The sequence below is a fragment of the Sphaerodactylus townsendi genome, linkage group LG03 (genome assembly GCF_021028975.2).
Source record: "Sphaerodactylus townsendi isolate TG3544 linkage group LG03, MPM_Stown_v2.3, whole genome shotgun sequence".
Classification (NCBI taxonomy): domain Eukaryota; kingdom Metazoa; phylum Chordata; class Lepidosauria; order Squamata; family Sphaerodactylidae; genus Sphaerodactylus; species Sphaerodactylus townsendi.
This window is the reverse complement of record NC_059427.1, coordinates 165,766,543-165,782,957: the sequence shown is the minus strand read 5'-3', so window position 1 is coordinate 165,782,957 and position 16,415 is coordinate 165,766,543. Positions and strand designations below refer to the sequence as shown.

Genomic DNA, 16,415 nt, shown 5'->3' with positions numbered 1-16,415 from the left:
ATATGGTTCCTATTAGAGGTTTTTATACTGTGACATTTTATTACTTTCAGGATACATAGAGACACTTCAAAACAGATGTCTCTGCGTTTATATACAGCAAGCTCCTTTAGGACTGCTATAGAGGTTTTTAAATAATAAAAGTTGATTCTGCATTCACAATTTTATTGTCCTGTGTTTGAGTTTATCAGCTTATATCTCACAGGGACAGTATTCAGCCATTTTGCCACTGCTTTGCTCGGGTTGTTTGGATCCCACTTCTGCCACCAAAATTGTCAGGTTACTCAGAGATGGTTAACATAAGCATTAGGTACTTTCTTCCCAAGCAAAAGAATAACTTACTTTCTCTTCAGTTCCAGACAATCTGTATTCTTATCAAATTGGGGTTAAATGTTAAAGAACAACAGAACTGGGTACAGCAGAAGAGATCTCCTTCAGTGGGACTTCAGTCATGCAGGCTGGTTAGGTCTTACTTCCTTTCTTTAGGCAGGGCTGTGCAGATTTTTTCAAGGGCTCCTGCACGAAGGGGGCCATCTCTATTTGAGATAGCTCCTAGAAGCAAGCAAAGAAAGGAGGAAAAAGAAAGAACTCGTCTTACCTGAGCCATGGGGGGAAGACAGAGCTAGCAAGAAGACCGTTGGGTCCTCACAACCCAGTGAAAGAGGAAGCAACGTAAGGAAAAATCCTCCCACCCAGAGGCTGCTGGGTTCGAGTGCGACTTTAAAAAGGGCACCTCTGATCCCAACAAGAAGGCACAGCTGGTAAATGCCCAGGCCCGCACGGCACCAGTGGAAATTTCTCAGGAACCTGAGAACAAGTTGGCTGGTAACCTGAGAACAAGTTAGCTGGTAAGACCACCAACTGGGGCCAGCCTTGTCCCCTTGGGCTCAGGGGCAAGTGAGGATGTGGGTCCTTTGAGCTCCCCCTTCCTTCCACCTGGTGGGACCGTGGCTTGGAGTCTCTCTCACTCCTCAGAAACCCCACATGCGAACATGGCCACGGCCACATTTCCCACTGTTCTTTCAGGCCCAAACTGGAGCCCGGCTCTGTGGGGCCTTCCTTTGGCAGCGTTACTGTTTTTGAGGGGGTTTATTGCTTGATTGATTGATTGATTGGTTGGGTGGTTGGGTTTATATACCGCCCTCCCCCAGAGGGCTCAGGGTGGTGAATAGAATATGGATTAGAGCTTAATAGAGATTAAAATTCAGTAAATATCAGTTAATAGGCTCTAATAAAATAAACCCCACCCCATTAAAATGCAGCATTATTAAGAACAACATAAAAGATGGCAACTGCTAACCATTCCCTTAAAAACCGGAAGGAAGGGGCGGCAGGCTCCGCTTGGTGTTATAAGGAGGAGGGGGGGCCCATCAGCGGCTGGTCTCCCCAAAGGCCCAGTGGAACAGCTCAGTCTTACAGGCCCTGCGGAACTCACTAAGGTCCCGCAGGGCCCGGACAGCTGATGGAAGAGCGTTCCACCAGGCTGGGGCCAGAGCTGTAAAGGCTCTGGCCTGGGTGGAGGCCAGCCGCATCATTCAGGGGCCAGGGATCACCAGTAGATTGGCCTCTGCTGAGCGCAGAGACCGATTCGGGACATATGGGGTAAGACGGTCCCGCAGGTACGGAGGTCCCAGGCAGCATAAAGGCCTTAAAGGTTAACACCAGCACCTTGAAAATGATTCGGAATTCAATCAGTAACCAGTGCAGTCGGCGGAGCACAGGTGTGATGTGGTCTCTAGCGGCACCCCCTGTGAGCATACGAGCCGCAGCATACGAGCATTCTCCCCCCCCACCCCCGGGACAGTGGTGACTGATCCTACTCATTCAGGGGAATGTGAGGGCGCAAAAATGGCAGCGAAAAGTGGTGGCACATCATGCTGCAGAGTGAAACCCCCCCCCTCCATGTTACAACACGAGGACTCACGCTAGAGGGCGCCTTTGAACCAAGGCTTCATGCAGGGAGCCATTGAAGGTATAGATTGCCTCCTGCTTCAGAAAGCGAAACTGAAGGGGGCTGGGGAGAATGATGAGCTAGCTTTTGTTTCTCCTGAAAAGGAAAGAAGAAAGTTTAACTAAAGCCCAGTCATGAAACCAGCAAAGAAGGCTCACAGAGATCTGGAGTCCCTGAGATCTTCCTCCTACAAGGGGTCAGACAGGGAAGAGGGTGAATGGTCTGGTGAAGATAGTAAGTAGACTGTTTCAACACCAACCCTTTCAAACCCCTATACTTGTTTCCACTAAAAGATCCAGTACAGCCGTGTGTTCTTCGGCAGAAGTTGAAGCAGGCCTGTCTGCATTTTTTAAAAATCCAGATTCCCTTTTAGCATTTAGGAATCTCATTTAAGTGTCGCCTTTGCCGAAACCATTATTCTCTGCACAGTTAAACATAGAATTTTGATAAAAGAGCATTTATATTGCCTCAAATGGCTTGTATATATTTTAGTACCAGTGTCTATAACTGTAAGCAATAGTGGGCAAATTTTGTATGTTTATTTTGTATGTTTATTTTATTCCAATAAAGGCTTGTTACTACTGCCTCAAATGGCTATCAGCAAGACTTGCCAGTTTCTACAGCTGCACCGGCTATTTTCTTTCCTGTTCAGTAGGCAATGTCCTGCTGTGGAAAAGAAAATGGTGGGTGCAGTGGTAGAAAAAGGCATGTCTTGGTGATAGCCGTTTGAAGTTTGTCAGTCAGGCAGTCTCCTAGTGTGTGGTGAGGGAACAGAACACTACCAACGGATTTTAACTGTCACCTTTAGAATGTTCGTGCATCTTCCCAAAATTCCATGCTGCTCTTGCTGCTGCTGCATGCAAGGCAAGGCTGGAAATTCCAACACAGAGTACATTTCCTTACCATTGGCAAGCCACCCCCACTAATAGAGGATTTAGGTCAAACTCCCTGGCTGAGGTGGGTCATCACACATTGCCTGTCAGAGATCACGTTGTTCTCCAACTGTGCAAAAGTTGTCCTGGCTGCTTAAAATAGTTAAGTACTTATCAACTTCCTGATAACTGTTCCCCATGAGTAAGCGTCACATTTAGCCTTTACATCCTTAGTCATTAGCTGCTCTTTGCATGTTCTGAGGGAGCTGTTTCGAACATGTCTTTCCATTTTCCTTACAGTAACTATTTTTTTTTCTTTTTTGGTTTTCAGAGCAGAGAAGGCGACCTGCTAAACGTGGTAAGTTCTTGCAAAAGTGCATTTCCTGCAAATATGTGATACACCAGCAGTAAAGCCCATGGTACGAACAAATACAGTGGGCCCTGGAAAGCTGTCGGTGGGAACGGTGCCCTCTGAGGGGGGATAACTCCTCGTTTCCTCTCCAGCGGGGGAGCAGCAGTGGCACAGTGGTTAAGAGCAGGTGCACTGTAATCTGGAGAACTGGGTTTGATTCCCCACTCTGCCGCTTGAGCTGTGGAGGCTTATCTGGGGAACTAGATTAGCCTGTGCACTCCAACATATGCCAGCTGGGTGACCTTGGGCTAGTCACTGCTCTTTGGAGCTCTCTCAGCTCTACCCACCTCACAGGGTGTTTGTTGTGAGGGGGGAAGGGAAAGGAGATTGTATGCTTCTTTGAGTCTCCTTACAGGAGAAGAAGGAGGATAAAATTGTATCAAAATCCAAACTGGATATAAATCCAAACACTTCTCTTCTTGTTCTTCTTCTTCTTGTTCTTGTTCTTGTTCTCCTCCTCCTCCTCCTCCTCCTCCTCCTCCTCCTCCTCCTCCTCCTCCTCCTCCTCCTTCTTGGCCCTGCTGACTCTCCCCTCTTTGCAAAGCTGGGATCCAACATTGCAAACGGGGAGAGGGTGCCTAAGGACCGCAAGGCGCTGCTTTTCCACCACAGCAGTTTGGTTGGGGAGGTGACTGGAGGGCGGGTGGCGCAAAGGAGAGGTTGGGGAGGAGGCAGCAGGTCGCTAGGTGCTGCTCCCTCACTGCGGGGGAGCCAGCCTGGTTTTTGAGTGCCATGATGAACCCTCAACCATTGGGTTCACAGGACAGTCCTACGTGCTCATTGGTTGAGGGTTTGTCGTCAGGACTGTAGTCGTGCCGCGAGGTCAGCGTAAGAACGAGACGAGACGCGGTGATTTCATCTGGTGGAGAGCGCCAGCAACGGGAGCGCGGGTGTCCGTGTTCCAAGCGACTCTGCCGTATGCTGGTTCCTGGCACCTTTTATTATGATTCTAGCGGGGGCGTGTAGAAGGGCGGAACGGGGGGAATTCCGGGAGAGCGGGAGAGCGGGGGACTGAGAGATCATCATGTGATGCATGATCTCACCTGGCTGCACACTAATGCGTCTTGAGGAGAGGAGCAGCATCCCGGCGTCTGGGCCTGAAAATCCTCACCTGGGGGCAAAGGCCATTGTCCCTTTGTCCGGGACACCCGGTGGTTGTGAGCCAGGTAGTTCATGACCTGTGACTCATCGAGAGGGGGATGAGGGTGCAGGGGAAGCGGTCGCGACCAAGAAGGCCGTAGGAGCGCCGGTGTGCCGGCAGCTCTACTTACGGATGCTGCTGGGTCAGCAGTTGCATCCTACATCTCCTCACTTTTTTTACATTTAGAAGGGAGGCCGAAATGTTAGGGGGCGATTTAGGGGGACGCTACCGTCTCCCCTCCGCCCGTTTGGCCAAGCTGGCTGAGCTGCTTGTGCAACATTAGGACTTGGTTGCGATGTAAGGGATAGAGTCAAGGGGTTTCTTACACATGTTTACAAGGCAATATTAGATATACCATTGAATGAAACAAAGAATCCGACAATGAGGCACACAATCAAGCCAATGCAGAGCTGTACAATAGCACTCAACCATCCCCCCGGTGCTTAGCTCCAGAGGGCTGACCACCAGTGGGGTAGAGCGTCGCTTGCTTCCAGACTAGATACAACATCTTGCAGTTCCACGCTTTTCATATGAATCAAATGGGAATTATCAGAAAGAATTAAAACAACACATATTATGTACATTCTCCACAACCTTGGTGATGCAATAACAACAAATAATCAATAAGCGACACGATTATCTAAAGGTCGCTTGATGAAGTTCCGCACTGCTGCTGTTCGGAGGCCAGAGCATCCCAGAGCAATGGAGGTAGAAGTTGATGGACTTACATGAGGGCACAGGCCAACCCGGCCAATGGTCTTAAGCGTTGTAAGAAGCGAGTCGGGGACTCCCACTAGGGAAGTCAGCGAGGGAGGCGAACTCACGCTTCGGAGAGGCAACCGCATCGCTCCGGCAAGAGAGGTCGAGGGGCAGAGTGGAGCGGCGTGGAGGCGCCCGGGCTCCTGGGGTGGAGCCTGAGGCAGGGCGATGGTGAGGCCGACTAAGGCAACAGAGAGTCCCGGCAGAAGAGCCGAGCAAGGGATGTAGTTGAAAAGTTCTCTCCCGCAAGTCCAGAACCAACCGCTTCGGGAGCAAGATGTTCCCGTTACCGCCGGGAGAATGCTCCCTCTGTGCGGCGTTGCAGTTCCAGTTGGCCGAACCGGTGAATGGGCCCGGGTTGGTTCCCTCGAATCTCTCGTCGCACCCGGAGATCGCTTGGTAGCAGGTGTTGGATTTGTGATTTGCAACAGTCTTGGTGACAAGGGAGAGAGCGCCCGGCCCGGGAAGGGTTTAGACCCGAAGCGGGTCCCCAGTCAGCGCTCATAGAGTTACTTGATGGATAGAAGCACATTCATAAAGGGGCTTAAGCCAGACTCGGCTAGGAAGTCTCCAGGGGCTTTGCAAACAGGGAGCAGGCTAAGAGCTTAGCAGGCTCCCGACTCCTGGGTACTGGCCCAGGCAGAAGGGCGAAGCGTTGGCAGCGGCAGCAAATTGCTCCCAGATGTTGGTCTGGTCCAAATCTTGTCAGGGGGTGGCCGATTGCCACCCGGCAGGAGCAACACGAGCAGACAAAGGATGAGTGGCGGTCGAGGTTGGCAGTGATGATGATTGCAAAGAGGCCGCACAAGGGTTCTCTCCAGGCGTCTCGGGGGTGGCCTTGCTGAGCGCAGCAGCTCTTGAGCTTGGCTGGCCGGTTGCTTTTGACATTCCCCAGGTCATCGGTGGGATGCTTTGGACCCCGTCACAGGCGTCCCGGTGGCGTTCCCGTCCCGAGAGCCGCTGGGCGGGAATCCTCCAGAGAAGATTCGTTCCATCTCGGGATGGAGGTCGATTTCCTCCACTGGCGCCATTCCATGGGCTGGCCTGTCATGGCGAGTCGGGATCCATCCCGAGAGATCTGTAGGAAGAGGGACTGAAACACACTGCCCCTTCCCCAGAGTTATAGGAGGGCGGGTCCTGCACCCGGGGACTTGGAGAGCCCGATGGCGGGAGGTCTAAATTCAAAGTTTGTTAAATCAGGTTTTGTTGGGTTTTGAGTGTTTGATATAGGGGCCGACAGGCTTATTTTGCAGCCTGCGTAAGGGTTGCTTTTAATGCAGTCTACTGGGGGCCGTCCACTCCTCTTTCTTTAAATTGTTTAACAGGAAGGAGGGCAGAGGGTAGAAGGCGATCCTGATGGAAGCTGGCTTCAGAAGCGTCATCAGGGTGCGTTAAAAGCGAGGTCCGATCCTCGAGGAAGGAGGGGCAATCGGACCCTGGGGGAATTGTGGGTATGCATGCTTAATTTGCAACACAAAAGAGGGCTTGGATGTCGCTTTTGGGTGATGGATGCATCAGGGAGACAAAGTAATCAGGCGATTAGGGGTAAATTTCACACACAAAAGGGGAGGGTTCTTTCTTTCTTGAGGGGAAAATGTACTTACCGTTGACCTTGGTGAGGTTAACTTGCTGAGAGAGCTGAAATGGTGCTGAATTTGTCATCAAATTTATCTTGGCGAGGAATTGCCGCCCGCCCGAAACCCGGCTCCTTAAAGGGCGGCTTCGACCCGATAGCGCCAGGCCTTGCACAGCCGCCAGGCGCTGGGCAACTCCCACAACCCACACAGGTTTGTGTGTGAATTTGGTCGCGGCAGCATCCCTTTGACTAGAGGCCTGCCTGGCCGCCGAAACCACTCCTTAAAGGGCGGTTTATTCTAAAAGCATGGCGATGGTAGCCATAAGCCAAGCAGGTTTGAAATGGGCATAGTGGCGGCAATCTCTTTTTTAAACTGGAGGCCTGTCCTGTAGCGGTGCTTTCGCCCAGGGGGTACCAGGGCGGGCCCAGATTGGGTACTATCCAGGGAGGGCCAGTCAGCCAATTGGCCCTCCGCCTCTGCTGGTTGAAAGATAGAGGGAAAAGAAAAGAGAAAAGGGGGTAGCTTCCCTGCGGAGTTCGAGAATGAGTTCGGAAGAGCACAATTAGGATCTATGATCTGTGGGATGGAGTTTATCCATCCCAGACTAGAATGGATTTTGACCTGGCTCATGAGGTCCGCTTCCCCAGAGATTGACATGGATGTCCAGAGCGATGGGGCGGACTGTGAGCTGCCGCTTCTGAGCCCTGGGCTGTGTGGACCGTGAGCGGGCCCGGATGCTCCGATCATGGCGGTTTGTTTTCCCCCCACCCCCCAGATGTCGCGGACAGGTCTCGGTTGGCCGCACTGGTCAGGCCACTTTCGGCTGCTCTGATGACGGTCACATCAGCGCGCGGTGTCCACCAGAGCCCTTGAACAGACACCCCTCCCACGGTGAGCTCTCCAGATCTGGGCGGAGAGCTTCCGATGGAGTGTTTTCCACCGCTGCGATGGTAGTATTGGCTGTGCCCTGTGCGCTGCCGGGGCTCGTGGCCTTTATTGTGTTGGCAGCAGGCAGCGCATGGGGCAGGAGAGGATCAGCTGTGCGCAGCTGGTCCCAGCTGGGCAGCTCCCTGCGGGATGTTTGCACCCAGACTTGGAGATGGATGAGTTCCGCAGGTGCGTGGAGTCCAATGACTCCGGGGATGATGGAACAATCCCCTGCTCAGCGGCCGGAGGCCTTTGGCAGCACCAGCCCAATAGTCCCGGTAGGGATGGGAATTGCTTACGCCATATTGGGTTAGGCGGCGAAGGACCTCGTGGGGGGAACAAAGGGAGATTGGCTGGGTGCGCATGGCTGAGAATGCCACTTGGGGGAGGGGGGGGTGGTTTGGAGTGCGAGGTGGCTTGGTGTTTGGGCCTGCTCCTGAAGTACTCTTCCCCTTGGTCCTGGAGGCTGGGAGATGCCCGGGTGTGAGTTTCCCGACGGTGACGGTCGCTTCTCCAGTGGAAACCTTTCTGGCACAGGGGGGCATGTCCCGGGTTTTAGGCTGACCTCGGGGGCCTTCGCCTTGCCTCTTGGGGGAGGACCCTCCTCCCATCGGGGTTGTAGGCTGGAGCCCCCCGGCGGGCTGCCAACACTCCCTCCGGAAGTGTCCTGACCTGCACCGCCAATTAAAGCCCCAATCACCTGGGGCTGTCCCCTGGCCGGTGGAGAAGTGCTGCGGCAAGGAGGCTAGCTTGGTGGGCGAGGAGGATCCATTTTTTTTTTGCGATGTCCTGGCTTGAAGCCTTAAGCATGTCCGGCGTAGGCAGTTCAGGATCTTTGCCTAGGCCCATGATTGCCCTCACGGCACTCCCAGTGGGCGTTTTCTTTTAGCCCGAGGCGCATGAGGAGCTTCGTTTTGGAGCCCCCACCTCCCTCGCTATCTACCTGCCTCTTAAAAGCGCCTCCTGGAGCCTATTCACAAGTAATCGGCGTAGGAGCGTCTTAGAGGTTTTCTACGTCGGATGGTGGAGAAACTTTGGGTTGGCTGGCCAGCATTAGGGACCTTGATGAAGAGCGCCTTGCCCAGCAAGAGAGCATTCAGAAGGCGACCGTAAGGGTGGCCTCTGGCAGGACAATCTGATGCGTTAGGGGTTGGCGAAGGCACCGAAGCCGATAAAGCTGCTTGGCGGTGTAGAGCGCCGCCAGAGGCGGCTCCCTAGCGATACACTGCTGGCGTGAACTTCGCTTTCCCAGATCACAAATTGTGCAGGGGCTCAAAAGCATGCGAAGGTGGTCTTCCAGTCATCGGGAACCATTAGGTGATTCCTTCGCGACTGCTTCTAGCATGCCTCCTCACATAGGGGCTGGTGACTCCCTCGTCCCGCGTAAACTTAAACTGCGGAGCTTCGGTGAAGGATATTATAAGCTCAACGGGTGGTACTTCGACAACCCATGAAACAATACTCATCCTCCCCTCGGTATCCGTGAAGTGGAAGAGCGGGGCATAAGAAGAATATCCGGCGTCGATCTTCCGTCAAAGGGTTTCCTTTTTTCGCCGAGGTTAAGGTGGTTAATACGTTCTGCGAGGGTTTCGAAACCAGCTTAGCATTGCATTACGATGGCGTAAATGACGGAGATGCTATGGCTTCAGAAAATGAAAGGCGGAGCAAGGGGTGGGGGCGGCCGAGCTGCGGGGAGAGATTTGAAGGGCAGGCAGGGGAGGGCATTGGGGGCAGAAGGAGGACAGAGGCGTCAATTTAAGAGGATAGAAAATTCCGGGGGTGAAATTGGAAGTTGAAAGATTGGAAAGGAGGCTGACCTACAGCAAGGGAGACCACCACCATAGGTCCTGCAGGCTGATGGCTGACGTAACATTTGTCTCCGCGTCAGTAAGCAGCGACACCGGTAGCCGAGGCTCTGTCGCGAAGAGTCGCCCGATGTTTTCGCCAATCCTTAAAATTCAATGTCCCCCCCCTCCGAAGATACCATGGACATTGAGCTTCAATCTCCTCTCGACCAATTTGCGCAGCTCCCCTCTCTTCTGGGGACCCTGCTGCGTTTAAGCTAGCAGCTTTTAGCTTCGTTAGCGATGCTTGTCATAAGCCCTGCTTTTGCACCCAGCTCCCATATTACTCACCGGTTGTTCCGTCCGGACAAGAGAGTGTCCCTAGGACTTCGAGAGTCCCTGGATCGCCCGATCCAGCAGGCCAGGCGACCACGAAATGGTGGTCCCTGGATCGCGCCCGATCCAGCGGACTTCGATACCCATGACCCCTTTCCCGAGGCGACGGTGAGCAGGGTGGAGGTTCGAGGATTCCGGGTTTCGGCACCAGCTTGTAGTCAATTAGTGCGAGGTCAGCGTAAGAGCGAGGGAGCGAGGCAGCGGTGATTTCATCTGGTGGAAGCCGCCAGCAGCGGGACCGCACGGGTGTCCGTGTTCCAAGCTGACCTTTCTGCCGTATGCTGGTTCCTGGCACCTTTATTATGATATGATTCTAAGCGGTGTAGAAGTGCGGAGCGGGGGAATTCGGAGGCGGGAGAGCGGGGGACTGAGAGATCATCATGTGATGCATGATCTCACCCTGGCTGCTCGATCGCGGAGGAAGGAACATCGGCGTCTGGGCTAATCCTCACCTGGGGGGCAAAGGCCATTGTCCCTTTGTCCGGGACACCCGGTGGTTGTGAGCCAGGTAGTTCATGACCTGTGACTCATCGGGGGATGAGGGGTGGGGGAGCGGTGCGACCAGAAGGCCGTAGGAGCGCCGGTGTGCCGGCGCTCTACTTACGGTGCTGCTGGGTCAGCAGTGCATCCCTACAAGGACAATTTGCATATTGGTGAATTATATAGGTTAAAGAAGTTTCTTCCAATCTGAGAAACAGTGAACCCAGTTTCTGTATGGATGGGGTGGGAAGAAATTCCGCCGATTTCAGCTGAATGTGTTTCAGCCCCTTAGAGACCAAGATAATTGTCCAGCATTAAGCGCCTGAGCTAGCAGAATGCTAGGTGTGGACGTAGGAATTGAGGGTGTACATCTCACATTTCTCAGCAGGCTTGTGTATTGAGTCAAGCTCCCCAGTTGTAAAAGTAGAAGTGATGTACCTTCAGGTCCATAGCCACAGCAAAACAGGGACTGGGCCTCATCAGTCTTTTGTCATGCTCTTCCAGTCAGCATTAGGGTTGACATGAAATCCCTCACAAGACTTTCCAGTAAATTCTCTATGTAAAACCCCCCCGGAGCTGAGCTAAAAAGGCGGGACTCTTATTGTATAACTTCCAAATATGAATTCTGTATGCAATTGGGTAGAACAGACTTAACACTTCGCAGGACTGAAGTGTCCCGATTTAAAAAGGGGGAGGGGTTGTCTCAAACTTTTTTGTACTTTTCTCATTTTTGTAATCTTAGCTCTATTGCATTGCTTATTAGATCCCTCATGCTATTCAATCACTTTGCTCTGCATTATGTCTTGAGTCTGAAGTACAAAACTGGTAAATAAATAATAAAGGACAAATAAATAAATAACAAAGAAAATTAATAATGACCGGCTGATCACCACGGTACTCATTTGCCACCCCAGTGATGTTTTTCTGGCTATGGGCCTGCCTGTCTTGCAGGGTAATAGTGAAAGAAACACTCTAAAGCATTTGGAGCTTGCTTCTTGTGAACATTTAGTGGGGTGGAGAGTTCGTTTCTGGGAATGGTGCTTCACAACTGTAGTCTCTTTTTCCTTCTCCCCCTTCGTAATCTTGTAGCAGGGTGCAATGGAGCTGTTAACTTCCCACTTGTTTTAAAGTACATTATAGTTTACTAGCATGCCCGGCCACGTGTTGCTGTGGCTGAGTCTGGTGAAGTGGAAAAGGAAGAAAAGGGGAAGCGAACGGTTCGAACATGTGTCATTGCACAATGATTGCACGGGAGGGGAGGGGCAAGGGGCCCCTCGCTCCCCTCCCTCTCTCCCATTCCCTTGCATGGCAACCCTGCAGGTCCCTCCCTAACGTTCCCCCTCCTCTGCTAGGGTGGGTGGGCCATGTCCAGGTGGGCTGGTCCTGTCCCTTTCACTCCCTTCCCTTGCAGGCGAATTATCCAGCGTAAAACACGCTGGAAGGCATGAGCCACGTTGTGTTTAAATTTCAAAGTGTTTGGTCCAGCAAACCCCTGGACCCTCCCTCACCTTTCCCTTCCTCTGCTAAGGTGGGTGGGCCATGTGCAGATAGCCCACCGCATCCCTTTCACTCCATAAGGCAGTGGTTTTCAAGGAAGGCATGGTTGGTTCCCTTGTATCAGAGGGTGTTGCTTTGATGGCCAGCAGATGGCGCTGTTGCGGAACAGAACTGTGGTTCCAACTGTCACAGGTGTAGCATGTACACAATAACTGGCATAGTTGTGACATGTACACAACAGGAGGTGTGGAAACAGTATGGAAACCTGGCCGCACGTGAATGCGACGGTGTGTGAAAATTTCAAAGCAATCGGTCCAGTAGTTTGGGAGATTACCTGTCAGCAGAAAAACGAACTGATAGATTTTTATATAGATAGATTAGGAAGCCACAAGAGGGAGTGGCAGATCATGCAGTGGTCTGCAAGTATTGTGGCTGTCTAAAGGGGAACACCTGCTGCTAGTAAGATCTGTTATCAGTTTTGATGGCGCCAAATAAACCCATTTGCTTTGGGTTGCGAACAGGCCGCATGAATCCTCCTGCCCTGTAGCTTGTTAACCATCTGTCCTGAGCTACAATGGCAAGGAAATGAACCAAGCTGAAATCCAGAAGGTTCACCTTGGACTGAACTTGGGTAGGATTTTTGCTGCAACATTTCTTTGGTTGTAGTTTTATATCAAACAGAAAACGAATTGCCTTGTTTGGTGTGCTGAATTAAGACTTGTGTGTGCGAGCCCATTAACATCACTTCATTCCCTTATGCCCCCCCTCCCCCTTTTGCGTCTCTAACTATAGCACAAAGTCCTTCCCAGAGAACACGAAGTTCAAGCAGGCCTGAGCCTGGGACTCCATCGGGAAGTCTGGAAACCTTTTTAACCAAATCAAGAGAGGAGCTTCTGGAATGTAAGTGAGCCGAGTCTGTCGATCTTAATTGCGCTTGTGGCAAGCAGTCTTCCAGCGTTCCACCCCCTCCTAATGCAGCCATGAAACAGGACCCAGAATGCACCTGGGCAGAAAGGAGCCATCTTGACTCTGACTGGTTGGTATTGCGAACTGCAGATTTAACTTTCTGCTTCAGAAAGGGAATGGCACCTGTATATTCCTGTCTGGGAAAGTAAAGCATTTTACCTGGACAACACGTATTGGAGGCAGAATCTGCCTGCCGTTATCTAACAAGCTGTGTGACTCACTTGCCATTAACAGCAGGGAGTGGAACCTATATATTCCTGTCAGAGAAAATAAAATAAAGTGGCGTAGGAGGTTAAGAGCTCGTGTATCTAATCTGGAGGAACCGGGTTTGATTCTCCACTCTACCGCCTGAGCTGTGGAGGCTTATCTGGGGAATTCAGATTAGCCTGTTCACTCCCACACACGCCAGCTGGGTGACCTTGGGCTAGTCACAGCTTCTCAGAGCTCTCTCAGCCCCACCTACCTCACAGGGTGTTTGTTGTGAGGGGGGAAGGGCAAGGAGATTGTAAGCCCCTTTGAGTCTCCTACAGGAGAGAAAGGGGAGAATATAAATCCAAACTCTTCTTCTTCTTACAAGCTGTGTGACTCAGTCGCCACTAACAAGGAATGGTTTCCAGTGCCAGTGTGCAAATACACATATCTCATCCTAAATGCAACATTACTTATCTCTTTCTTGTTCCATGGGTGGGAGGCGGTAGGAAGAAGGCCATAATTCGAAAAGGAACCAGTGTGGAGTAGTGGCTATCATATTGGGTCACTCGGACACAAAGCTTACTGGAGTCGATCTTGCAGCCTAACTTACCTCATAGGGCGTTTGGTAAAGTCCTAACAAATTGTGACAGATTTATGGCAACCTTGCAGTCTCTGTTACAACTTCACTTTTTCATCGTTTACAACACAGACAGCCTTGTGCTAATGAGTACATGTGTATGCATAATGGAAAGGGAGAGGAACGTTAGAATCTACAGTCAAGAGAGAAGAGCTTTGTGTGGAAGGAGATGATTTTTGGATTGTGAGGACACGTTTTCAAATATTGAAAACTGCCCCACAAATTTGCCTCTGCCGATGTTGTCTTCAGACTTTCTTATTTAGGACTTACTCCTGTATGCTAGCCAAATAGCCCTTTTGGACACACATCTTAACGTGACGAACAGGTTTGTGTGTGTCACAAAGCCAGGAGAAATACTGTAGGGGGTCTACACCGACAAGAGGCTAAACCTCTAGCAGAGTCACTCAAGACAGAATGGTCGTAGCTGAGACACCAAACTAAAGTGCCTCCACCCCCTTCAGGGATCGGTGGCCATATCAGCAGAAGAGAACAGGCAGTTTTGGTGTTGATGGGGCAGAGCTATCCTTAAAGGCTAGCTGCTCGGCAGCAGCAGTAATGGGACAGTGACACTGGTGGAGGATCTTTCATAGACAACGACAGGGCCACTATAGCTAACCCTGGCTAGTACCGTGTAGAAGGCAATTGTAGACCACATCTGACCAACCTTTACCTCAAAAACCTTATGATGAGACAATGCAACTGTTGCACTATGCTTTTATTCTCATGCTATTAACTTGAATAGGCATAAGGTCAATCAGATGAGGAATCTTCAAATAATGAGGAACAAAATCACTGTGTTCTCTTTCCGCCTCCACAACTCCTGCGCTTGTCACAACTCCGTCTCATGTCTCTCATTGATTTTTCCCCCCCTATAGTTGCCACCAGATTCACTTTGGATTACAATTCAGCACATAACAAGGTGATTCTGACTGAGCAAAACACCAAAATATCTGTGTCAGACAAACCCCGGAATTACCCCCCACACCGTCAGCGCTTCATGTACTGCTCTCAAGTGCAAAGTTTCCAATGTTTCAAGAGAGGGATCCATTACTGGGAAGTGGAGCTGGAGCAGAGCAACTTCTGTGGGGTTGGGGTCTGCTACGGGAGCATGGCGAAGGACGGGTCCGAAAGCCGCCTCGGGCGCAACAGCAGCTCATGGTGCATAGAATGGTTCAACGCCCAGGTTTCTGCTTGGCACAACGATATCGAGAAGCGCCTGCCCAACACCAAAGTGAAGAAGATCGGGGTCCTGCTGAATTACGAGGGTGGCTTTGTGATTTTCTTTGGTGTCAGTCAGAAACTCAGCCTCCTCTACAAATTCAAAGCTCAGTTCACTGAAGCCCTCTATCCTGCGTTTTGGGTGTTCTCCAGCGGAACCACCATCTCGCTCTGTCAGTTGAATTGAATGGCTCAACGGGCCAGCATGCGCTGGCCTTGCTCATTGGCATGCTGAACCCGTCTCTCCTTAATAGTAGAATCAAGGCTTGTGCAAAGCTTTCTTGTTGTAATCCAAACAAAATTATGGTTTTGAGGCTTCCTCTGCATTTCCAGATCCAGGGCTACTGAAAACTGTCAGCATAACCCACCAAGGACCTCACTGTTGCAAGCTGCCCTGAATTGTCCTTTTGAGACAAGGTGTTTCTCTATCAGTAATATTTGCCCATGGAGTTCTTGGTGTGATATGAAGAAGAAGCAAGCCTTTATTGGCATAGACAGCAGTACAACAATAATAAAAACAGATTAAAAGCATATACAATACAGGATATGCATGTTAGGATGAAGGAAATCTACTGGCATTTAGTAATTTCCAGGAGAAAGTCTGCCACTATCATACAGAGAGAAGGATCAGGGTTGTCCAACAAGTAGTGTAATCTAAATAAATCAGGGAGATCGGGTAAATGTAAAGGAGTGAGATTCACATACTTGGATCTGATTTCCTTGAATCTGAGACAGTGAGAGAAGTAATTGGTAGAAAGAGCCAGACATTCCAACTGAGCCATCGAATTACATGAGAGCATAATCTTTTAGCCTTTTCTTGCTTATTAAAATCTGCCATGTTAACAAGGGCAGAAGGCATAACATTGGAACCTGGCGAGACATTATGGCTCTCCCTTTGAACAGGAGGGTTTATTAAACAGCAATACAGGTAGTGTGCCAAGTTAGGGAGAGGAAGAAATACAGAGGAGGGAACACGTTTTTCTTGGCTCTGCGATTGATGATTAGGGATTGGAGAACTCTCTATCAATAGTTGACCTTTTAATTTCTATAAGCTTCTGAATAGGACAAAGGGCAAAGTGAATCCACTGACAGTCCGATAGAGGCAATTTTTTCTTCAATTATGGAAAACCAGGGGTTGGAATGGGTGTCAGAGAGCAGATGGTGGACCAGGGAGTTACAGTCCGAGAGAAAATGAATTGTAGAGGCCAAGAATCTAAGAAGTCCTCAGAAGGCAAGCAGCGCTAGATTCCAAGGAGTTTTGACCTAACTCCAGACAAAGGGCTGCATAGGGCACGCAATTTGGGAGTCCAGTTATCTTGTGAAAAAATTTGGATTGAAGAGAATTCAAGGAGTAGTTAATAGCTTGAATCCAAATTGGGACTCCTTGGTGTGATATAGACATTGTGCATATCGTGTGTTAGACTGTGGAGGAAAGCAAAAGTGGGCAGAGATTTTCTGTGCTTCTGATTCGGCGCCTTAGGACTCAGGAAGCAGAAGATAGGGAGTTTTCTGTTTACACTATTGCTGACTGTGAACCACCCACAATTCTTTACATCACCTTTTTGGATGGGCAGGCAAGAGGGGAAGGGATGGATGGGCAGGCTCCTTG

The 16,415-nt window shown here is 50.7% G+C and overlaps 1 protein-coding gene across 2 annotated transcripts in view; it reads left to right on the top strand.

The window, feature by feature from the left end:
• The window catches only part of TRIM25 (tripartite motif containing 25), a 38,327-nt gene extending 22,957 nt beyond the window's left edge, over positions 1–15,370 (top strand). For both annotated transcript variants that reach the window (XM_048490407.1, XM_048490406.1), the window contains 3 exons: positions 3,152–3,178; positions 12,586–12,693; positions 14,464–15,370. In XM_048490407.1, coding sequence (XP_048346364.1) covers positions 3,152–3,178; positions 12,586–12,693; positions 14,464–14,993 — 665 coding nt within the window. In that variant the 3' untranslated portion in view covers positions 14,994–15,370. The remainder of the gene's footprint in view (positions 1–3,151; positions 3,179–12,585; positions 12,694–14,463) is intronic.
• The last annotated feature ends 1,045 nt before the right edge of the window (positions 15,371–16,415 follow it).